The following is a 16,591-nucleotide window of genomic DNA, read 5'->3' on the forward strand; positions in this document are numbered from 1 at the left end:
AAACTTTTACCATAACACCTACATCGTATTCATAAGCAAAATTTCACTCTTTCTATATAAATAATGCATGCAGCGTTTGACCATGACCGAAGTTATAAATGCCATGAATACAAAACAAAGTACAATGGCGTGCATTTCTCCTACAGTCTACACTTTAGATTTCCCGTGATGCTTTCGTTGTTTAGTATGGACGAGCATGCTTAATAGCTTTGTTGTTAAAGTTAATTATTGATCCCTTGCGCATAAAGGTGCCTACAGATTTGCTCGATGTTTGACGATCGATCGACACGCGGGCTAAGTTAAAGTAAATATATCTTTTTGTCGATAGCATAACTGTAAATCGTTTTAGTCGATCGATAAATCAACAAGAAATGTCTACCAAATCTGAAGACACCTTAAAGCATACTGCACAACTATCAGACGATAAAATGTTCATCAAATCAATCTTTTGCAAATCAAATTGATTTTTTAAGCACGATTCTTATTTCTTAGGGACATAATCTATGAAGGTAAATTGATGGTGAAAAGGCGGCATGTGCTGTATAGATATTATGCGATCCGCTTCATTCTGATAAATACTTGTAAGATACTTTCCTGTCGTAACATTAATATTTTGTATATTGTTGCAGAGTTTTCATTAGCTCTATAATATGTCTTTGAACAAGTCAAGGGACAATTCGGCGTAAGTTTAAAGTTAAAGCACTCTGCCTAGTTACTTTGCAAACTAAAGACTAATTATAGCTGACATATGTATTACCTAGACGTTTTATGAAATTATTGAGCTCATTTCACACTACGGGATATAAATTATATTATAGTCAATATTGGTGTTCCCAACATTCGTACCAATTTTTAAAATAAACATTATAGTATAATAAAATATTAAACTTAAAACCTTTAATATAATATTATTATATTAGAGCTTTTAAGTCCGTAAGTAGACAAAAAAGTAAATAAGTAATAAGCTTGTTTGCAGGGCCGAGACAAAGCGAGCGTCACAGTGGGAGGATTTGATGAGAAAGTTCTCAGAGGCGCACAAAGAGGAGTGCAAGTATGTGTGCTCTGTAAACTTTTGTATCACCTTCTTTCAGATCTTCTACGCTTAATGCAAACATGTAAAGATCATGGGTGCAACTGTTTATGCAGCAATTTCACCCACGAAGCTTTGATTTTCCTAAATCAAATGTGACTGCTACTGCTTATAGATAAAAATAAAACGACAAAGAAAACCGTAGGACCTAGGCAAAATATAAAGCTATTAACATGATATGTTTGGGATGTGGATCTTCTAAATGGTAAATAGTGAAACAAGCGAACGAACAAACGTGGTGATGAAAGGCTCTGCATTAACTGGAAGTTTCGCTTTTTGCTACGACATCTCACGGCTGCTCTTATCAATAAATATTGTCAAGTCTTCGTTGTATCATCTAAAAGATGGCTACTGCTGGACAAAGATGAATTTCCACAAATCACGTTCATGCAGTGGATGAACGTGATTTGTGACATGCAGTAACACTTTGGTCTAGGAACTCTCAGTGACTTGCTTGAGATCGTATGTCCAGGTATTCTCCCGACGACTCTGTGTTTTCCGGCACAGCATCGCCATTCTAGCCCTGTTTTTAAAATATAGGATCTGTTATTTTTATAAGACTCTCAAATAGTAACTCCACTCACAATTCTTTGGAATCAGCCGAATAATTCTAGAAGCAACAGAGGTTAACGTACACCGAATACCGATTCTGGCGTTTAAGACAGCAAGCATAAATTCCTTTCCTTCAAACTTTCCTTTACAAATTATTTTGGAGAACTTAAACCTGGTTTCTGTGTACTGGATTTTTCCATTCATTCGTTTCAGCGAGTAAAAATAACTTCTATGTCTTGCATGATAGCGTCTACTGGCTTTGATATTCAAACTACAAACATACCTCAATGATATGAAGACGAATCTGTGAGAGGCAATTAGACATACCGCTACGTTCTTTGAACATTGGTTATAAGGGTTCCCTAGCTTTTTACGCAACTGGGGCGAAGCCCAAAAGGAGGGCTATGTGTTTGACCTGTATGTATTTATGTACGTTCCTATGTCCACTCGTTACTACTCAACGGCTCAAGCGATTTTGATAAATGATACGACTTGATGGCGCGAGTGTCACTGGGTAGGTATACAAAATTCATAAATAAGCAAAATAGCGGATTTTATGCGCTTTAATGTGCGACTGAAAAAGATGCAGTCTAAACCATAGTCGGGGTTTTTTTGAAAACTTTTAAATTATTTATCAGATATCCTGTCCTTAAATACTTTTTCATCTTGATCTTAGGTTCTTTATCGTAAAAGCGTTTATATCTTCCAGTAATCTCCAAGTTTCGAAAACATTCTGCCAGTAGTTGTGACTCATAACGGATCGTCGTATAATGATCGCGACATGATCGCAACGGTTTGCTGTGCATCGCAGCGATACGTCATTGTACAAACATGTAATTATTGACGTGAAGCATGTATTCGAAGAGACACGAATGCATGTCGCGTCACGCAGATAAAAACGTGGTTAACACGCTAGGTCTCGTTGTTGAGACCATAATGTTTTACTTGTTAAAGCCACTCAGGGTCGGCTCTAGTCTATGTTATACCCAGGTGCAATCAATACCGATTAAAATTGAATCTTCATCAGCACCAACCGCCACCAAGCCGCGCCTACTGCTGAGTACGGGCCCTCCTCTCAGGATGAGAAGGGTTTAAGCCATACTCCACTACGCTGGCCAAGTGCGAACTGGCAGACTATGTAGAAATTTAATTCTTACAGTAATTACAAAATGTTCACCAGTGAGCGGAAAGTCGGGTGAAAATGGTGCTTACATAAATTATATTGGGAAGCAAACGCCCGTTTACTTCTCTTGCGGGACGCCCCTCGTGGACCCGTGGGGTAGACGAGTAAAAAATATTTTTAGGAAGGAAGAGCTTACAAGAATAAAAAAGCACAACTTTAATTGCAATAATATTTAATATTAAGTTAGAGTGCCGTGAGCGACGTATGGCTCTTTGGACGCGTCGCGAGCGGCGCTTGGCATATCTACTCATGTGGCTTAACCGCCATAATAGGTAGATTTCGTTAAACCTTCATCAATCATTATTACTATTTCAATTGTTCTGATTGGCTGAACTTGTGCGATTCTTGTTGCAACAATGCATTGTAGCCAATAGTGAGTGAGCGTCAACCAATCAGAGGTGATTACGACCTAAAAGACTCTGCGCTGCACACCCTGAAACGTAGGTAAAGCCAGCACTGAAGCCATTCATGGTATCGCCTTGATAATATCACAGTTTAGAGTAACGGCTTGCCGTCGCTCGATCTCTCGCTTGTGGAAGTGGCGCCTCAAGGATTTTGAATTGCATTTCATTAATCTGTTTGAACAGTGTACAAAATGTTTAAAATTAATTTACTCCTTAGACTAATTGAGGTATTTTTGACAGGAATGTGTCATTGGACATTCCTCGGGTGCAACGATCCATGAAAAAGTTTCCCACTGGGTCTCAATACGAAGGCTCTTGGGACCTGCTCGGGATGAGTGGTTATGGAGTTTACACATTTCCAAATGGTTGGTTTTGAAAAGGCCTTTTTAGGGTTCCGTAGTAAACAAGGAACCCTTATAGTTTCGCCATGCCCGTCCGTCTGTCCGTCCGTCCGTCCACGGTTAATCTCAGACACTATTAGTGCTGGAAATCTGTAATTTGGCATAGGTATAAATATTAATCCCGCGGACAAAGTGGTGAAATAAAATTGTAATAAATATTTTTTTTAGGGTAGCTCCCCTACATGTAAAGGGGCGATGAATTTTTTTTTCTCGTCAACCCCATAGTGTGGGGTATCGTTGAATAGGTCATCTAAAGAGACGTATTAAAGAAATAAGTCAAATATAAATAAACATGATAGGAAACACATTTTGAATTTGAGCCAACATTTTACCCCTTCAATTAAGTTCGTATAACTAGGTTAACCGGACTCTCCCCATACACGTGAGGTCGAGCAGGCTACAAGGTTCATTTCCTGACAAGTATGTCGTTAAGCTTGGAAAATTTTGTCCGTACTCGTTAACCTTAGTATTTGTTCGGACACCGTTCTGCACTAATATTAGGTATACTTAAATGCGAAAGTGTCTGCCCGTTTGATATCTTTTGATGGCTAAACTACTAAACCTGCCTGAAGTAGAAATCAAGATGGCTTGCATTTGATGGAAATTGAAATACATATAGATAGTCTAAGATGGAAGTGGGCTAACCGGGAATGAGTATGGCAATTTTATTAAACATACCTTATATTGGTTCCTACGCGTTAACTAGTCACGACTGAAGCTTCCAACCAGACGCCAGCCCAGGATCTTCCATTTTCAAAATTACTTTTCATAAACATTTGTGCATCTTATTTTGCACTAGACGATGCCCGCGACTTCGTTCGTGTGGATTTAGGTTTTTAAAATTCCCGTAGGAGATTTTCCGGGATAAAAATTAGCCTATGTCACTCACCATGTCTTTAACTGTACCCATGCAAAAAAATTACGTCGATCCGTTGCGACGTGATTGAAGGACAAGCCACCAAACAAACACACATTCGCATTTATAATAAGGGTACTGATAGTTGTAGAAATAATATTATGGCTATCATTTTTCAGATGTTATCTACGAGGGTGAATTTGACGATGGCATGTTCCACGGCCAAGGCAAGCTGAAATACCCTAGCGGGGTGGTAATTCGGGGAACTTGGAATAAAGGAAAGTTGATGGAGAGGACACTTGTCTTTGCCGATGGGTTGGAATATGATGAGACCGACTGGAAGTATTGTAGGACGCCTGATAGACGGTACATCTGCTGCTTTCTTTTTATCTTAGGCCCATTTTAAACTGAGTCGTTGTACATCCGTTGTACGAGAGACCCCTGGTTTGGGCTATCCGTCGGATCTTTTCAACCACCGAGCTCACATCAGAATCCAAGCAGGTCTCCCAGATCGGCAAGAGCTTACGGAGCGTTGCTGGGGAGCCTACATACATAGGTACTACATATATCTGTATATAAACTATCGAAAATGAATTTATGTGGATGTGTAAAGATTTTCAAGGATATTTTTCGCAAAACTTTTCTGTTTCGTATTGGGTTCAATCAGAAGTAGAAAATTTTTCGCAATCGAAATTTGCCACGATCAATCGGTCTCTGGCCGCTATCCTGCAACGAGTTTGTCCAGTGCCAGCAAACACAAAAGTTTACCTCTTTTGGCGATCACGACTTTTGGCACAATGAGCGCAATTACATAACGATTGTAATAACATCTTCCATTATTTCTCCCTAATAAAAACAACGGCCTTGGAACGAGTTTGCCCACCTCGACAGCGTTGGTAGATTTCGTGTAAAGACACTTTCAATGGCTCTTTTGGCTCCTAAGATACGGGATCTCCTAGTTTAGAAGCCAGGTCTCCATTTAAATGAAATGTACAAAATTTAGTAATAAATGAATATTCATTCAAATATTCATTCATTCAATCAATCAATCATTCAGCCTGTTTGCGTCCACTGCTGGACATAGGCCTTCTCAAGAGCGCGCCACCAAAAAAAACACGTCGGAGCAAAATAATCACAATTTGAGAGAAACACTAAAGTGTGAACTAAATCTAAATTTTATAAATATTGGTATTTTCTACTGTATTTTAAACAAAATTGAGCATTTCGGCAATGAAGGGTATGAAGTAGAATGAAGTTCGGCATTAGAGCCTCAATAGCTCAACCGGTATAGGAGTGGACTGAAAACCGAAAGGTCGGTCGGTTCAAACCCCGCCCGTTGCACTATTGTGGTACCTACTCCTAGCACAAGCTTGACGCTTAATTGGAGAGGAAAGGGGAATATTAGTCATTTAAAAAATGGCTAATATTCTTTAAAAAAAAAGTGTATAAATTTATTGTTAGTGATTCTCTAGAGGTTTAATTATGTACTTAGTTTGAATTTAATTTAGTTTTTAACGATGGGGCTGGCATAGGTCACCTATAAAAGCCCCTTAAAAATATCAGAATCAGTACCCCTTTTATAAATGCGAAAGTGTATTTGTTTGTTGGTTTGTTGGTTTGTCTTTCAATCACGTCGCAACGGATCGACGTGATTTTTTGCATGGGTATAGTTTAAGACCTGAAAAGGGACATAGGCTACTTTTGTCCCGGAAAATCAAAGAGTTCCCACGGGTTTTTAAAAACCTAACTTCACGTGGACAAAGTCGCGGGCATCAGCTAGTAAAAAATAAAAAAGTGTGTAGAGGTGTACCTAGTGACTAGTGTGCTTTTGATCTTTTATTCTTTTTTCATTTAGGTTTACAATTGAATACGAGAAAGGTCTCCAGCCAGCAGGCAAGTCGTTCCTGACAGCAGAACAACCTACGCGCCCCATACCACCAGGGTATTATGATACTGGAGATGGATTCTATGACCCTAAAACCAAAGCTGTATACAAAGTGGACGATCTCAGTGCTATTGTGAGGTAATTTGTTACTGTTAGGGTTCCGAAGGGTATCAAAGGGACCCTATTTCTAAGCCTCCGCTGTCCGTCCGTCGGCCCGTCTGTCTGTCAGCGGGATGTATCTCATGAACCGCACCTAATAGGTAGAGAGTTGAAATTTTCACAGAATAATTTATAGGTTTCTGGACAGACAGATAGACAGACAACAAAGTGATCCTATAATTGTTCCGTTTTGTCTCTTGAGGTGCTTAACCCTAAAAACACCAAAATGTAAAAATGAAATGTACCTATATTAAAGTTAAATTGAAAATTGACTACATCACCGTAAAATATGGGATGAAGTTAATTAAGACTAATTAAGTAAGTCATTTAACCGACGAGTCATTTATCAGTGATCCCTAATTAATAAAATTAAAGCTCGTTCGCCATTTAAAACTGATGCCTCTGATTTTTGGTAAAGGGCTAAAGAAAATAAATGATTTATTTTGCCCAACTCGTTTCTCGCTAATCCTCGGTGGTTTAACAAGTGTCTAACAGCCGCACTCAGAGTCGCTTAATCGTTACTTAAGATTGAGTAAAACGATATAGAGCTATATCTCTCACATAAATCTGTTTCGTTTTAACTCAATCTTAAGTAACGATTAGCGACTCTGAGTGCAGCTGTATGTCCCTTACAAAGACATAAGCTTTTAAAAATAGATCTATACTATTATATAACGAGGTAATGTCGTTAAGTTTGCTTGTAGGGGGTAATCTTTGGAACTACTGAACCGATTTTAAAAATTCTTTCACCAGTAGAAAGCTACATTATTCCTGAGTGACATATGTAGGCTATATGGGATCTTTAAAAACCTAAATCTACGCGGGCAAAGCCGCGGGGATCAGCTAGTCATAGATAAAGATAAACAAAATATGCAGCTAAGGCTGTACAGTATCTATGATCGCGGTCCGATCATTAGCTGTACATCGGGTAAGGGAGCTGGAGGAATTATCAACTCGATCACGTAGCTTTCTTTTTTTTTATTTATATTTTTTTATAACAAGCATAGGTACACCAAATATTTACATTATTTTTTTTCTCGCCAAACTGGTTCTGCTTTACTAGCTGAATGAACGAGATGACAAACGATATAAATGCCTACAGGGTATGCCGCATGCGATAGCAATTAGCAAACTCTAGGAGCTTTACAGCCGTACTCAGAGTCGCTTAATCGTTACTTAAGATTGAGTAAAACGAGACAGAGCTATATCTCTCACATAAATCTGTCTCGTTTTATGTCAATCTTAAGTAACGATTAGCGACTGAGTACGGCGGTTAGTGTCGTTGACGGATGACTTGCTTATGACTGTTTATTTCTCTGTGTGCGAATCATCATAAAAACAAAACTTTCGCAATTCAAAAGCACATCAGCTGCTACATTCCAATTTAGATAAAAACGAATCACTACGTAGAACCGAAAAATGATTATTATGATCATTTTATACTTAGCTATATAGTGATCGCAAAACAAGAGATTTGCCTTCTCGTTTCTAATTCGAACCGGCTGACTTCAGTTTTTCCTTCCATAGGCATCTTCTAGGCAAGCGTGCTCCATCAGGCTGCAGCCTGCATCATCACTTGCCAGCAAGTCTGATTGCTATCTATAACTTTAAAAAAAAGTGTACAAGTATAGGTAGTCCAAACTTAAAGCTTTTACAATATGGCGTTTCTCGCAGGTCATAGCATAGTCATTTTTTTTTTTTTTTTTTTTTTTTTTTTTCTTCGGGGGAGGAAAAAATCCCTACGGACTTCTGCCTGCTGGCAGGGTGTGTCCGACTCGCACGGACTAAAATTACCTCCCCATGTCTACCAAGGTGAGCACGGAACTGCGTAAGCATTACTTCGTGCTGACCTCCTAAATTTCTAACTTCTTCTTTTCTTCTTTTTCCCGCTCTTCTCTTCTTATCATTATAGCCCGCAGCATTTGGATGTATCGTTGCCAGGCGTCCTCGCTCGACAGCATGCGCGCTACAAGGTTGTGGGCATTCACACCCTCCGCGTCTGTCGATCCTAGCGCTTTTGACCTTAGATCGGCACAACCAGGACATTCAAAAATTGCGTGTCTCGGGGTATCTTCCTCTCCGCAGAAGTAGCAGTCTTCGCTCGGTGCTTTGCCAATTGCGAAAAGGTAGGTGTTAAACACCCCGTGACCGCTGAGGGCCTGCGTTAGCCACCGGTCTACCTCTCCATACTTCCTCTTGTGCCACTTTTTTAGGTCTGTAACCAGTTCCCTTGTCCAGGTGCCCTTACCTAATCCTGTCCATTCGCTTTCCCACTCCGTCAGGGTATTCTCCCGAACTTCTGCAGGTGTCTGTTCCCTGCTTTCAAATAGCTTCGCCCGCTCCTTGGCCAGCTTGGCTATAGGGACCAGCCCTGCTATTACCAAAACGGCTTCAGTGGAAACTGTTCTATATGCTCCGCAGATGCCTATTGCCAATCGCCTTTGAACAGCTTCCAGCTTTTTGCGGTAAAGTTCCACTTTCATAGCCCCTTCGAAGATTGGTACCCCGTATAGAATGACGGAGTGTGCCACTGATGCCAGCACCCTCCTCTTGCTGGCTCTAGGACCTCCTTTTGTTGGCATTAATCTGTACAGGGCTTCCGTGAGCTTCTGTGTTTTGTTAGCTATCTCCTCTATGTGTTTCTTGAAGTTGAGGCTTTTGTCGAGCCATACTCCCAGATACTTCACGTGTTCCTTCGGTGTTACTGTCGCTCCTTGAATTTTGAATTCTATAGGGTCTAGTCTCCGCTTTCCGCTGAATACAGTCGCCTCCGTTTTTTCTGGTGCAAGCGCCAACTGCTTTCTTTGCATCCAGCTACTTATTCGCTCGAGCGCCCTATTTGCCCGGATCATGAGGGAAGCCTCAGTTATAGCCACCACTACGAGAGCCAAATCTTCAGCAAAGCCCACCAGCTGGATGCCCTCCTCTTGTTTTAGCTCGAAGACGCCATCGTACAAAATGTTCCACAGAGTTGGGCCAAGTATTGATCCCTGTGGTACTCCACTGCTGACTTTGATCAGGTCTTCAACTCCATTACAGTCTCTAACTATTATAGATCTGTCTTCTAGGTAGCTACTTATCAGGTTTTGGATGTAGCCTGGGAAGCCTCTCTTCCGCATTTCCAAGAGGATCTCTCGCCAGGACGCAGAATTAAAAGCATTCCTCACATCTAGACAGATCAGGGCACAGAGCTTTCTCGTTTTAAGCGTTCCCTGTCTTGCCACCATGGCAGTCTGGACTACTTTTTTTATAGCCATCAGTGTGGACCGGCCCTGCCTAAAACCAAACTGATTGTCAGAGAGACCGCCGTGGTCTGGCAAAAGCTTCTCTATTCTGTTAAGAAGGAGTCTCTCCATAAGTTTGCCATAACTATCAAGCAAGCAGACTGGTCTATATCCGGCCGGGTCTCCCGCTGGCTTATTTACTTTTCTGAGTAATACCAGGCTTGCTTTTTTCCAGGCTGCAGGAAACGTCCCAGATGCAAAGGCATCGTTTAAAACTGTTGTAATTTTCTCCGGTATAGCCTGCACTGCCATTTTGACCACCTCTGGTCCAATAAGGTCAGGTCCTGGCGCTTTTTTTAGTTTAAGGCCTTCAACCGCCACCCCTAGCTCTTCTTCTGTAATTTCTGGCATCTGAGAGGCATCTCCCATGATCCGACCGAAATCTTCATGGACCGGGAACAATGCTTTGACCACGGTTTGGATTAGGTCCATTTCCAAGCTGGGAGGACTTTGCCTTAATTTTTTGGTGACAATCCTATATCCCAGTCCCCATGTATCCTTATCCACTTCATCACAGAGCTCTTTCCATTTTCCTGCTTTTGACTTTGTGATGGCTATTTGCAGTTCCAGTTTCGCTGCCCTGTATTTCTCTCTTAGCTCCTGTATTTCTTCTTCTTTGCTGATTGAGTTTTCCCTACCCCTTTTCTTTCTCTCACGTGTGTAGTCTCTGCGACATCTTGTGCAATGAGCTCTTTTTGCCCCAATTAATTTGTTCCACCAGTACACTGGTGCTCTCCTGTAGACCCCTTTTTTGGGCATCGCCCTATTGCAGGCTTTTGTGGTCTCCATTACCAATTCTTCTGGAGAGCCAATCTCACTTTCTTTAAGGACATCTTCTAGGACCTTCTGCTCAAGTTTCTCTATTTTCCATCCTGCCTGTGTCTCAATTGGTGACTTCCTCTCATGTTGAAGTATATTAAACTTTATATATCGGTGCCCACTCAAGCTATCTTCCTCTAGGACTTGCCACTCAGAAACTCTCTGTGACAGACTTGCATTGGTAAATGTAATGTCTGGGGTGGAGTTTTTTGTACCTCTTTGAAACGTTGGGGCAAGTCCTTCATTCACTATAACCATGTCCTTGCTCGCAAGCATCTCCATGATTAGACGCCCTCTGGCATTCTCGGTTTTGCTGGACCAGACTTTTGAAGCTGCATTGAAGTCCCCACCTACCAGAATGTCTCCACGCTGCGACTCGATGCTTCCAAAAAGCTCGTCTAGATCTCGCTCAAAATCTTCCAAACTATGGTTCGGCGAGAAGTAGCAACTGAAAATTGTGAGTCCAGAAATTTCTACCGCTATGAACCCGTTTCCTTGAGCCACTATTTTAGCTTGGGTGCGTTTATTATACATAACTACAGTTGCATCTCCTCTATGATCTGTGGCCCATTCACGGAGCTGCACTATTTTTCTGTTTGGCTCCGCCACGATAGCTAGGTCTATGTCATATTCTTTTGCCGTCGCTTCGAGCAGGTCGTGGGCGGCTCGCGTTCTGTCTAAGTTTATTTGCAAGACCTTTATCTGCGAACCTATTGCACCATTTCCTGCTCCTAAACCCCGTTTTTTGGCTCTTTGATCCTTCCACCGGGCACCTTTTCTTTCCAGGAGGGGCAATTTTTAGAGCCCATTCGATGTCTTATGTTATTCAGGCCTTTGTCCAGGCAGATAGCGCATGCTGTTTCCCTCTCGCAGTCTATGGCCTTATGCCCCTCGTTGCCACAGTTGTAACACTTTTTGCTTCGGTCCTGGCCTGGGCACCCTACTGAAATATGCCCATATTCGAGGCACCTGTAGCATCTTTTCCTTTCTACTGAGAGCCTTTTTGGGACCCTCATCCATCCTATCTTTATCTTTTTCTGGTCTGCAAGTTTTTGAGCGTCCTCCTTCGGGAGCTCGACCAGGGCTGTCTTACTACCGTATCGGTTCTCCCAAAAACTCTTTATGCGGAACTCCTTCACCTTTTGCTTTAATGACTCTTCCACTTCTTCCCTTTCTACTGTGACATCTAGTCCCCTAATTATGACATCGGTAGACTCCTTTAACGCTCTAAGCATTAAACTTGGACACAGTTCCCCCACTTTCTCTTTTATTTGCAAGGCGCTTCCATCTTAACCTTTCTCTAGCTTCAGGAGTATATCGCCCTTTCTGGTCTTCCTTACCTTAGAGAATATTACCTCCTCACTTGCTAGTCCCGACTTTACCTCTTTCAGTACGCTGGCATAGTCCCGATCTTTTACCTCGACTAGTAGTGCTTCGGGCTTTGCGAACAGCTTTAGCAGCTTTAGCAGCTATAGCATAGTCACTAAGGATGAAATAAATACACAAGCCCGACTGAGATGTGTTTTTGTCGTACGCCTGGTGTTCAGATTGGATTACTTCAATACTTGTATTGCGCGCACCTACGATAAACTCATGTTCACACAAAAGCTGTATTTTTTTAATGAATATTAGCCAAGTTTATCATGCTGTTTTAGCGTTTAAACTATCGTGAGTGATTTCCATTTTCTCACACCAGGCTTTACTCGGGCAACTAGTCTGCTTTAGTCGGGAAACTAGTCGCGCTAAACACGTGAGTAAAGCCGGATGTGAGATATTTATCATGCTGACTAATATTCCCCTTTCCCCTCTAAATAAGCGTAAAGCTTGTGCTAGGAGTAGGTATGTATGACAATAGTGCAACGGATGTGGTTTGAACCCGGCGACCTTTCGGTTTTCATTCCGCTCCTTTAACCGTTGAGCTATCGAGGCTCTATTCAATCATAAAGTGTTGTAAGAAAATAAACATCTAATAATGCCTATATATAAAATAATGTTCCAGATCACCATCGGTTCTGGAACAAAAATGGATAATTGAGAACTGCCGGACCTGCCCTGATAAGCCACTAGGTCCTCGAATGGACCTCTATGAAGAATGGGTTGAACCACTAGTCACGCTTCCGAAACCACTGATACTAGCATCAACGTCTCGGGCTGAGGATATTTTGACTGTGTCTCAAACAGCGTATGAGCAAGACCTCGAAATGGTTAACTTTTTTTTCTTATTCTTCCTTCTCGTCTCTTCCCATCTCCATCTTCATACCAGCTCAGTGTTTCCATATTATCTATTGGCACAAAAAAGTGATTGAAAGGTAGTTAGATTCTTACATACGAACTCTTACACACGATTCTTACATTTCTTACTTACATACGAAGTTACAGGCGAAGCTAATATAAAGCGTATAATTTTTCTGTCTACAGGAGATTGCTTTTAAAAACCTAGAAGTTGATGAATCTGAATCATCAGGCTCCAGTGCTGCTAGTTCGACTCTAAGCTCGATTAGCTCATAAACGTTAAAACTACTCTATTGAAAAGTTTTAAAGTAGCCTCATCTTAATTTGTAATGTCTTGATAAACATATTATTTTAAGGTGCACTTAGTATTTTAAGATGCCATTAGTGAATCCTTTCCCAAACAGCGCTCGCGAGGGTCGCTTGGTACATACCTACTATCATAGATTTTAAAAAGATAATTAAATATCATAGAAAGCAGAAGTTCTTAAAAGTTTGTGGAACCATGTACCTACTTACTAGGTACCTAGTTAGAATTTGGATTAATTATTATTTGAGATTTAAGTTTTTTGACATAAATAAATTTTATCTAATTACCTACAATAAATACCTACCTGTGTTTTTATTCATATTCTGTAATACTTAGTCCAAAGCCAAAACTGGATTTTACCATTTCGGCTTGAATTGGTAAAATTGAGTTTCGTCTTTTTTTTATTATTCATTATAGGCAAACTCTTGACCACAATCACACCTGATGAAAAGTGATGATGAGGCCTAAGGTGGGACGCATTTACCTACGAGATGCCGATTCACTCTTCTTTTAAAGATACCCGGGTTGTATGTAATTGGTAGGAAACAGTCTTTGGAGAAGACAACCAGGATTGCCTAAGCTAATCGCGGTACACCCGTAGGGTTCACCTGTGTTTCGGCTTTGGGCTCGGACGTATAACCTGAGCCCTTGATAAATTATACTTACCAAAAGTATTGTCTGTATTTGTTTTATTTCACAGACAATCGACGACGTGAGCATCCTCCATTGGAGAAACTGGAGAAAATCTTTCACGTTGTATCAACGTCCTTTAATCAATTTCAAAACTCCTTCCAATACAAATGTTTAAAGTTTATTTTTATACCTATGTTATCTATTTTTATTTTTTAATAATATTTATTTGTTCTTATTGCAGTTTATTTAATTGCTTAGGTAATTAGGTTTCCTTAAAGAATTCGCTACTTTTTCCCACCCTATCGGATTCGAGGAATATTTTAAATATGAACGCATAATATCCCGGGTAGGTACCTGACAGAGTCGGAAAGTGTGGAAAGCTCATCGTTAATGGTCTTTACCTCTTTCCAATAATCACTATGGTCTAGGACTCTTAGAGTTAGAGAGGTAATCGTTATAATTTGCGCACTTACATACATCTTCATACTGATTAAGAAACCGACCAAACTATCGGCCGATAAAAAGTTTGTGGTCTGCGGGGACTCTTAGGCGCCATCTCTACGGACGAGAGAATCGCGGCAATAGGCTTGCCGTGGCAACTCCTAAAGACCTATCTCCACATCATCTTATACTATCGCTCACGATAGTCCAAGGCCAAGGCAGAAACGAAAAGGCCAAGTTCGTACCTCAGAAGTCGGTCACCCATCCAGTTACCGACTTGTGTCAACGTTGCTTAGCGAGCATTCTCGACTGATAGCTGTGCGCTGTCACAACTATTGGCCACACGTATACGTATCTAACTCTATAAAAACCGAAAAGGGGTAAGTAGAACTAGATGCATATTCTATATTATAAAAGGAAAAGGATACTGACTGGCTGACTCTGATCTATCAACGCACAGCTCAAACTACTGGACGGATCGGGCTGAAATTTGGCATGCAGATAGCTATTATGACGTAGGCAATGCATCCGCTAAGAAAGGCTTTTTGAAAATTCTAAGGGGGTGAAATAGGAGTTTAAAGTTGTCTAGTCCACGCGGACGAAGTTGCGAGCATAAGCTAGTATATTACCTATGGAGTTTAATTAACTGCCGCGATGCCACAATATGCTGTCAGGTGAAAATACTCTGACCTTGTACCTGCACAGAGGGTTGTCGAACCTATATCTAAGTACCTAGGTAATATTCAATTCAAACCTACGACCATGTGGAACTAATCCTACCCCTATGCAATTTAGCTATTAGGGCGGACGGAGAAACGAATCAGAACTCATAGAGATCACATAAATCATAAATAATTTATTATGTGCATCGTAGGTACATTTACACATCCAATCCAACGACTGATTATGTCTAAATTGCTTAACTAGCCTTATCTTTAACGTTCCTAAACTGGGCTACGCTTTCTCTGCCAAGTTAATGCTCTAGAATTAGGTACCTATGAAGCTCGTGATCATAAGTCGTGACCACAAGCATATAAAATTATCCTTTGGATCAACTACCTGACTATCAGTTTACAACTATGAACGCTAAACGCTGAACAATAATTTTGTAGCAATACACAAACCTAGTTAACTATGCCGAGTTAGGTATACCTCGATCAAGTCGTTATACTCGTTTTCGCCAAATAATATTTCCGCATCATATTTTACGACTTGTTGATGTCGATAGGCGATAAAAAAATACTTTAAAGAAAAATTTTGTTTAGTATTTTTAACCACATCGAATTAGTTATAACAGTTAAAATAATTTTTATTCAAAATATTTTTAAAAATGTGGCTTAACTTGCAGTAACAAAACGTCAACCGGAAACATCTGCAGGCCGATTGCGAATCGACTGCATCTATCATTTACTGACAGCATCAATGTCAAAATATGGTTTTCCTATCACGGTTCGGTGAGACTGTCCACAAAGGATAGATGTGGACAAAAAAATGTTTTGACAGTTCATTTACACTATCGATAAAATTTATTGTATGAAAAATGCTATTGCGGACGCGTTTTGAAGTTTGATGTCATATAAGAACCTCGACAAATGTTACGTCAAATGAGGTTTTCATTGAAACAACTCGAGAGGTGTTTTTATCAGTGACATAAGCTATCCGCAAATCGTTTTACTACTCATATTAATTAAAATAAAGTTATGAAAGGGATTAAAAAAGGCTATAGTAATTCTTCTGCTAGATAAGAAATCAATTATTAATTTTAGAAGCTAGTATAATAGTATAAAAGTATTTTTAGATTAATGTAAGTCTCATAAGTGCTTTTAAAAGAATATGTGATGACTCTTTCATTAGTAGGTTTGATGCACAGAGTACATTAAATATAGAGGTATACTAACACTGAGAAATGAGAATCACAGAGTACTTTTTACACGCACCTATAACTTCTTGGAGAACAGTTATGTGCATTTTAATTAAATAATTAAATATCATTGCTTTAACGGTGATGGAAAACATCGTGTGGAAACCTGCATGCCTGAGAGTTCTCCAAAATGTTATCAAAGGTGTGTGAAGTGAATTCTACCAATCCGCATTTGGCCAGCATGGTAGACTATGGCCAAAACTCTTCTCACGCTCAAGAGAACCGTACTCTATAGTGAGCCAGCGACAAGCTGAACATAATAGTATACCTTTGACTCCTTTGAGAACAATATGGAGAACTCTCAGGCATGCAGATTTCCTCATGATGTTTCCTTCACCGCTAAATCAAGTTAAGTATAATTAATTGTTTAAAACGCACATAACTCTTAGAGATGCGTACCTAGAATTGAACCCCCAACCTTCAA

At 40.3% G+C, this 16,591-nt stretch overlaps 1 protein-coding gene across 1 annotated transcript; it reads left to right on the plus strand.

The window, feature by feature from the left end:
* The first annotated feature begins 643 nt into the window (after positions 1–643).
* On the plus strand, positions 644–13,141 carry LOC117986664 (MORN repeat-containing protein 5-like). The gene is made up of 7 exons (XM_034973537.2): positions 644–682; positions 977–1,051; positions 3,470–3,594; positions 4,666–4,852; positions 6,342–6,509; positions 12,633–12,837; positions 13,052–13,141. The coding sequence occupies exons 1-7, from the start codon at positions 651–653 to the stop codon at positions 13,139–13,141; spliced, it is 882 nt and encodes a 293-aa protein (XP_034829428.2). The 5' UTR covers positions 644–650.
* Positions 13,142–16,591: the final 3,450 nt, after the last annotated feature.

The sequence above is a fragment of the Maniola hyperantus genome, chromosome 11 (genome assembly GCF_902806685.2).
Source record: "Maniola hyperantus chromosome 11, iAphHyp1.2, whole genome shotgun sequence".
NCBI classification, from domain to species: domain Eukaryota; kingdom Metazoa; phylum Arthropoda; class Insecta; order Lepidoptera; family Nymphalidae; genus Maniola; species Maniola hyperantus.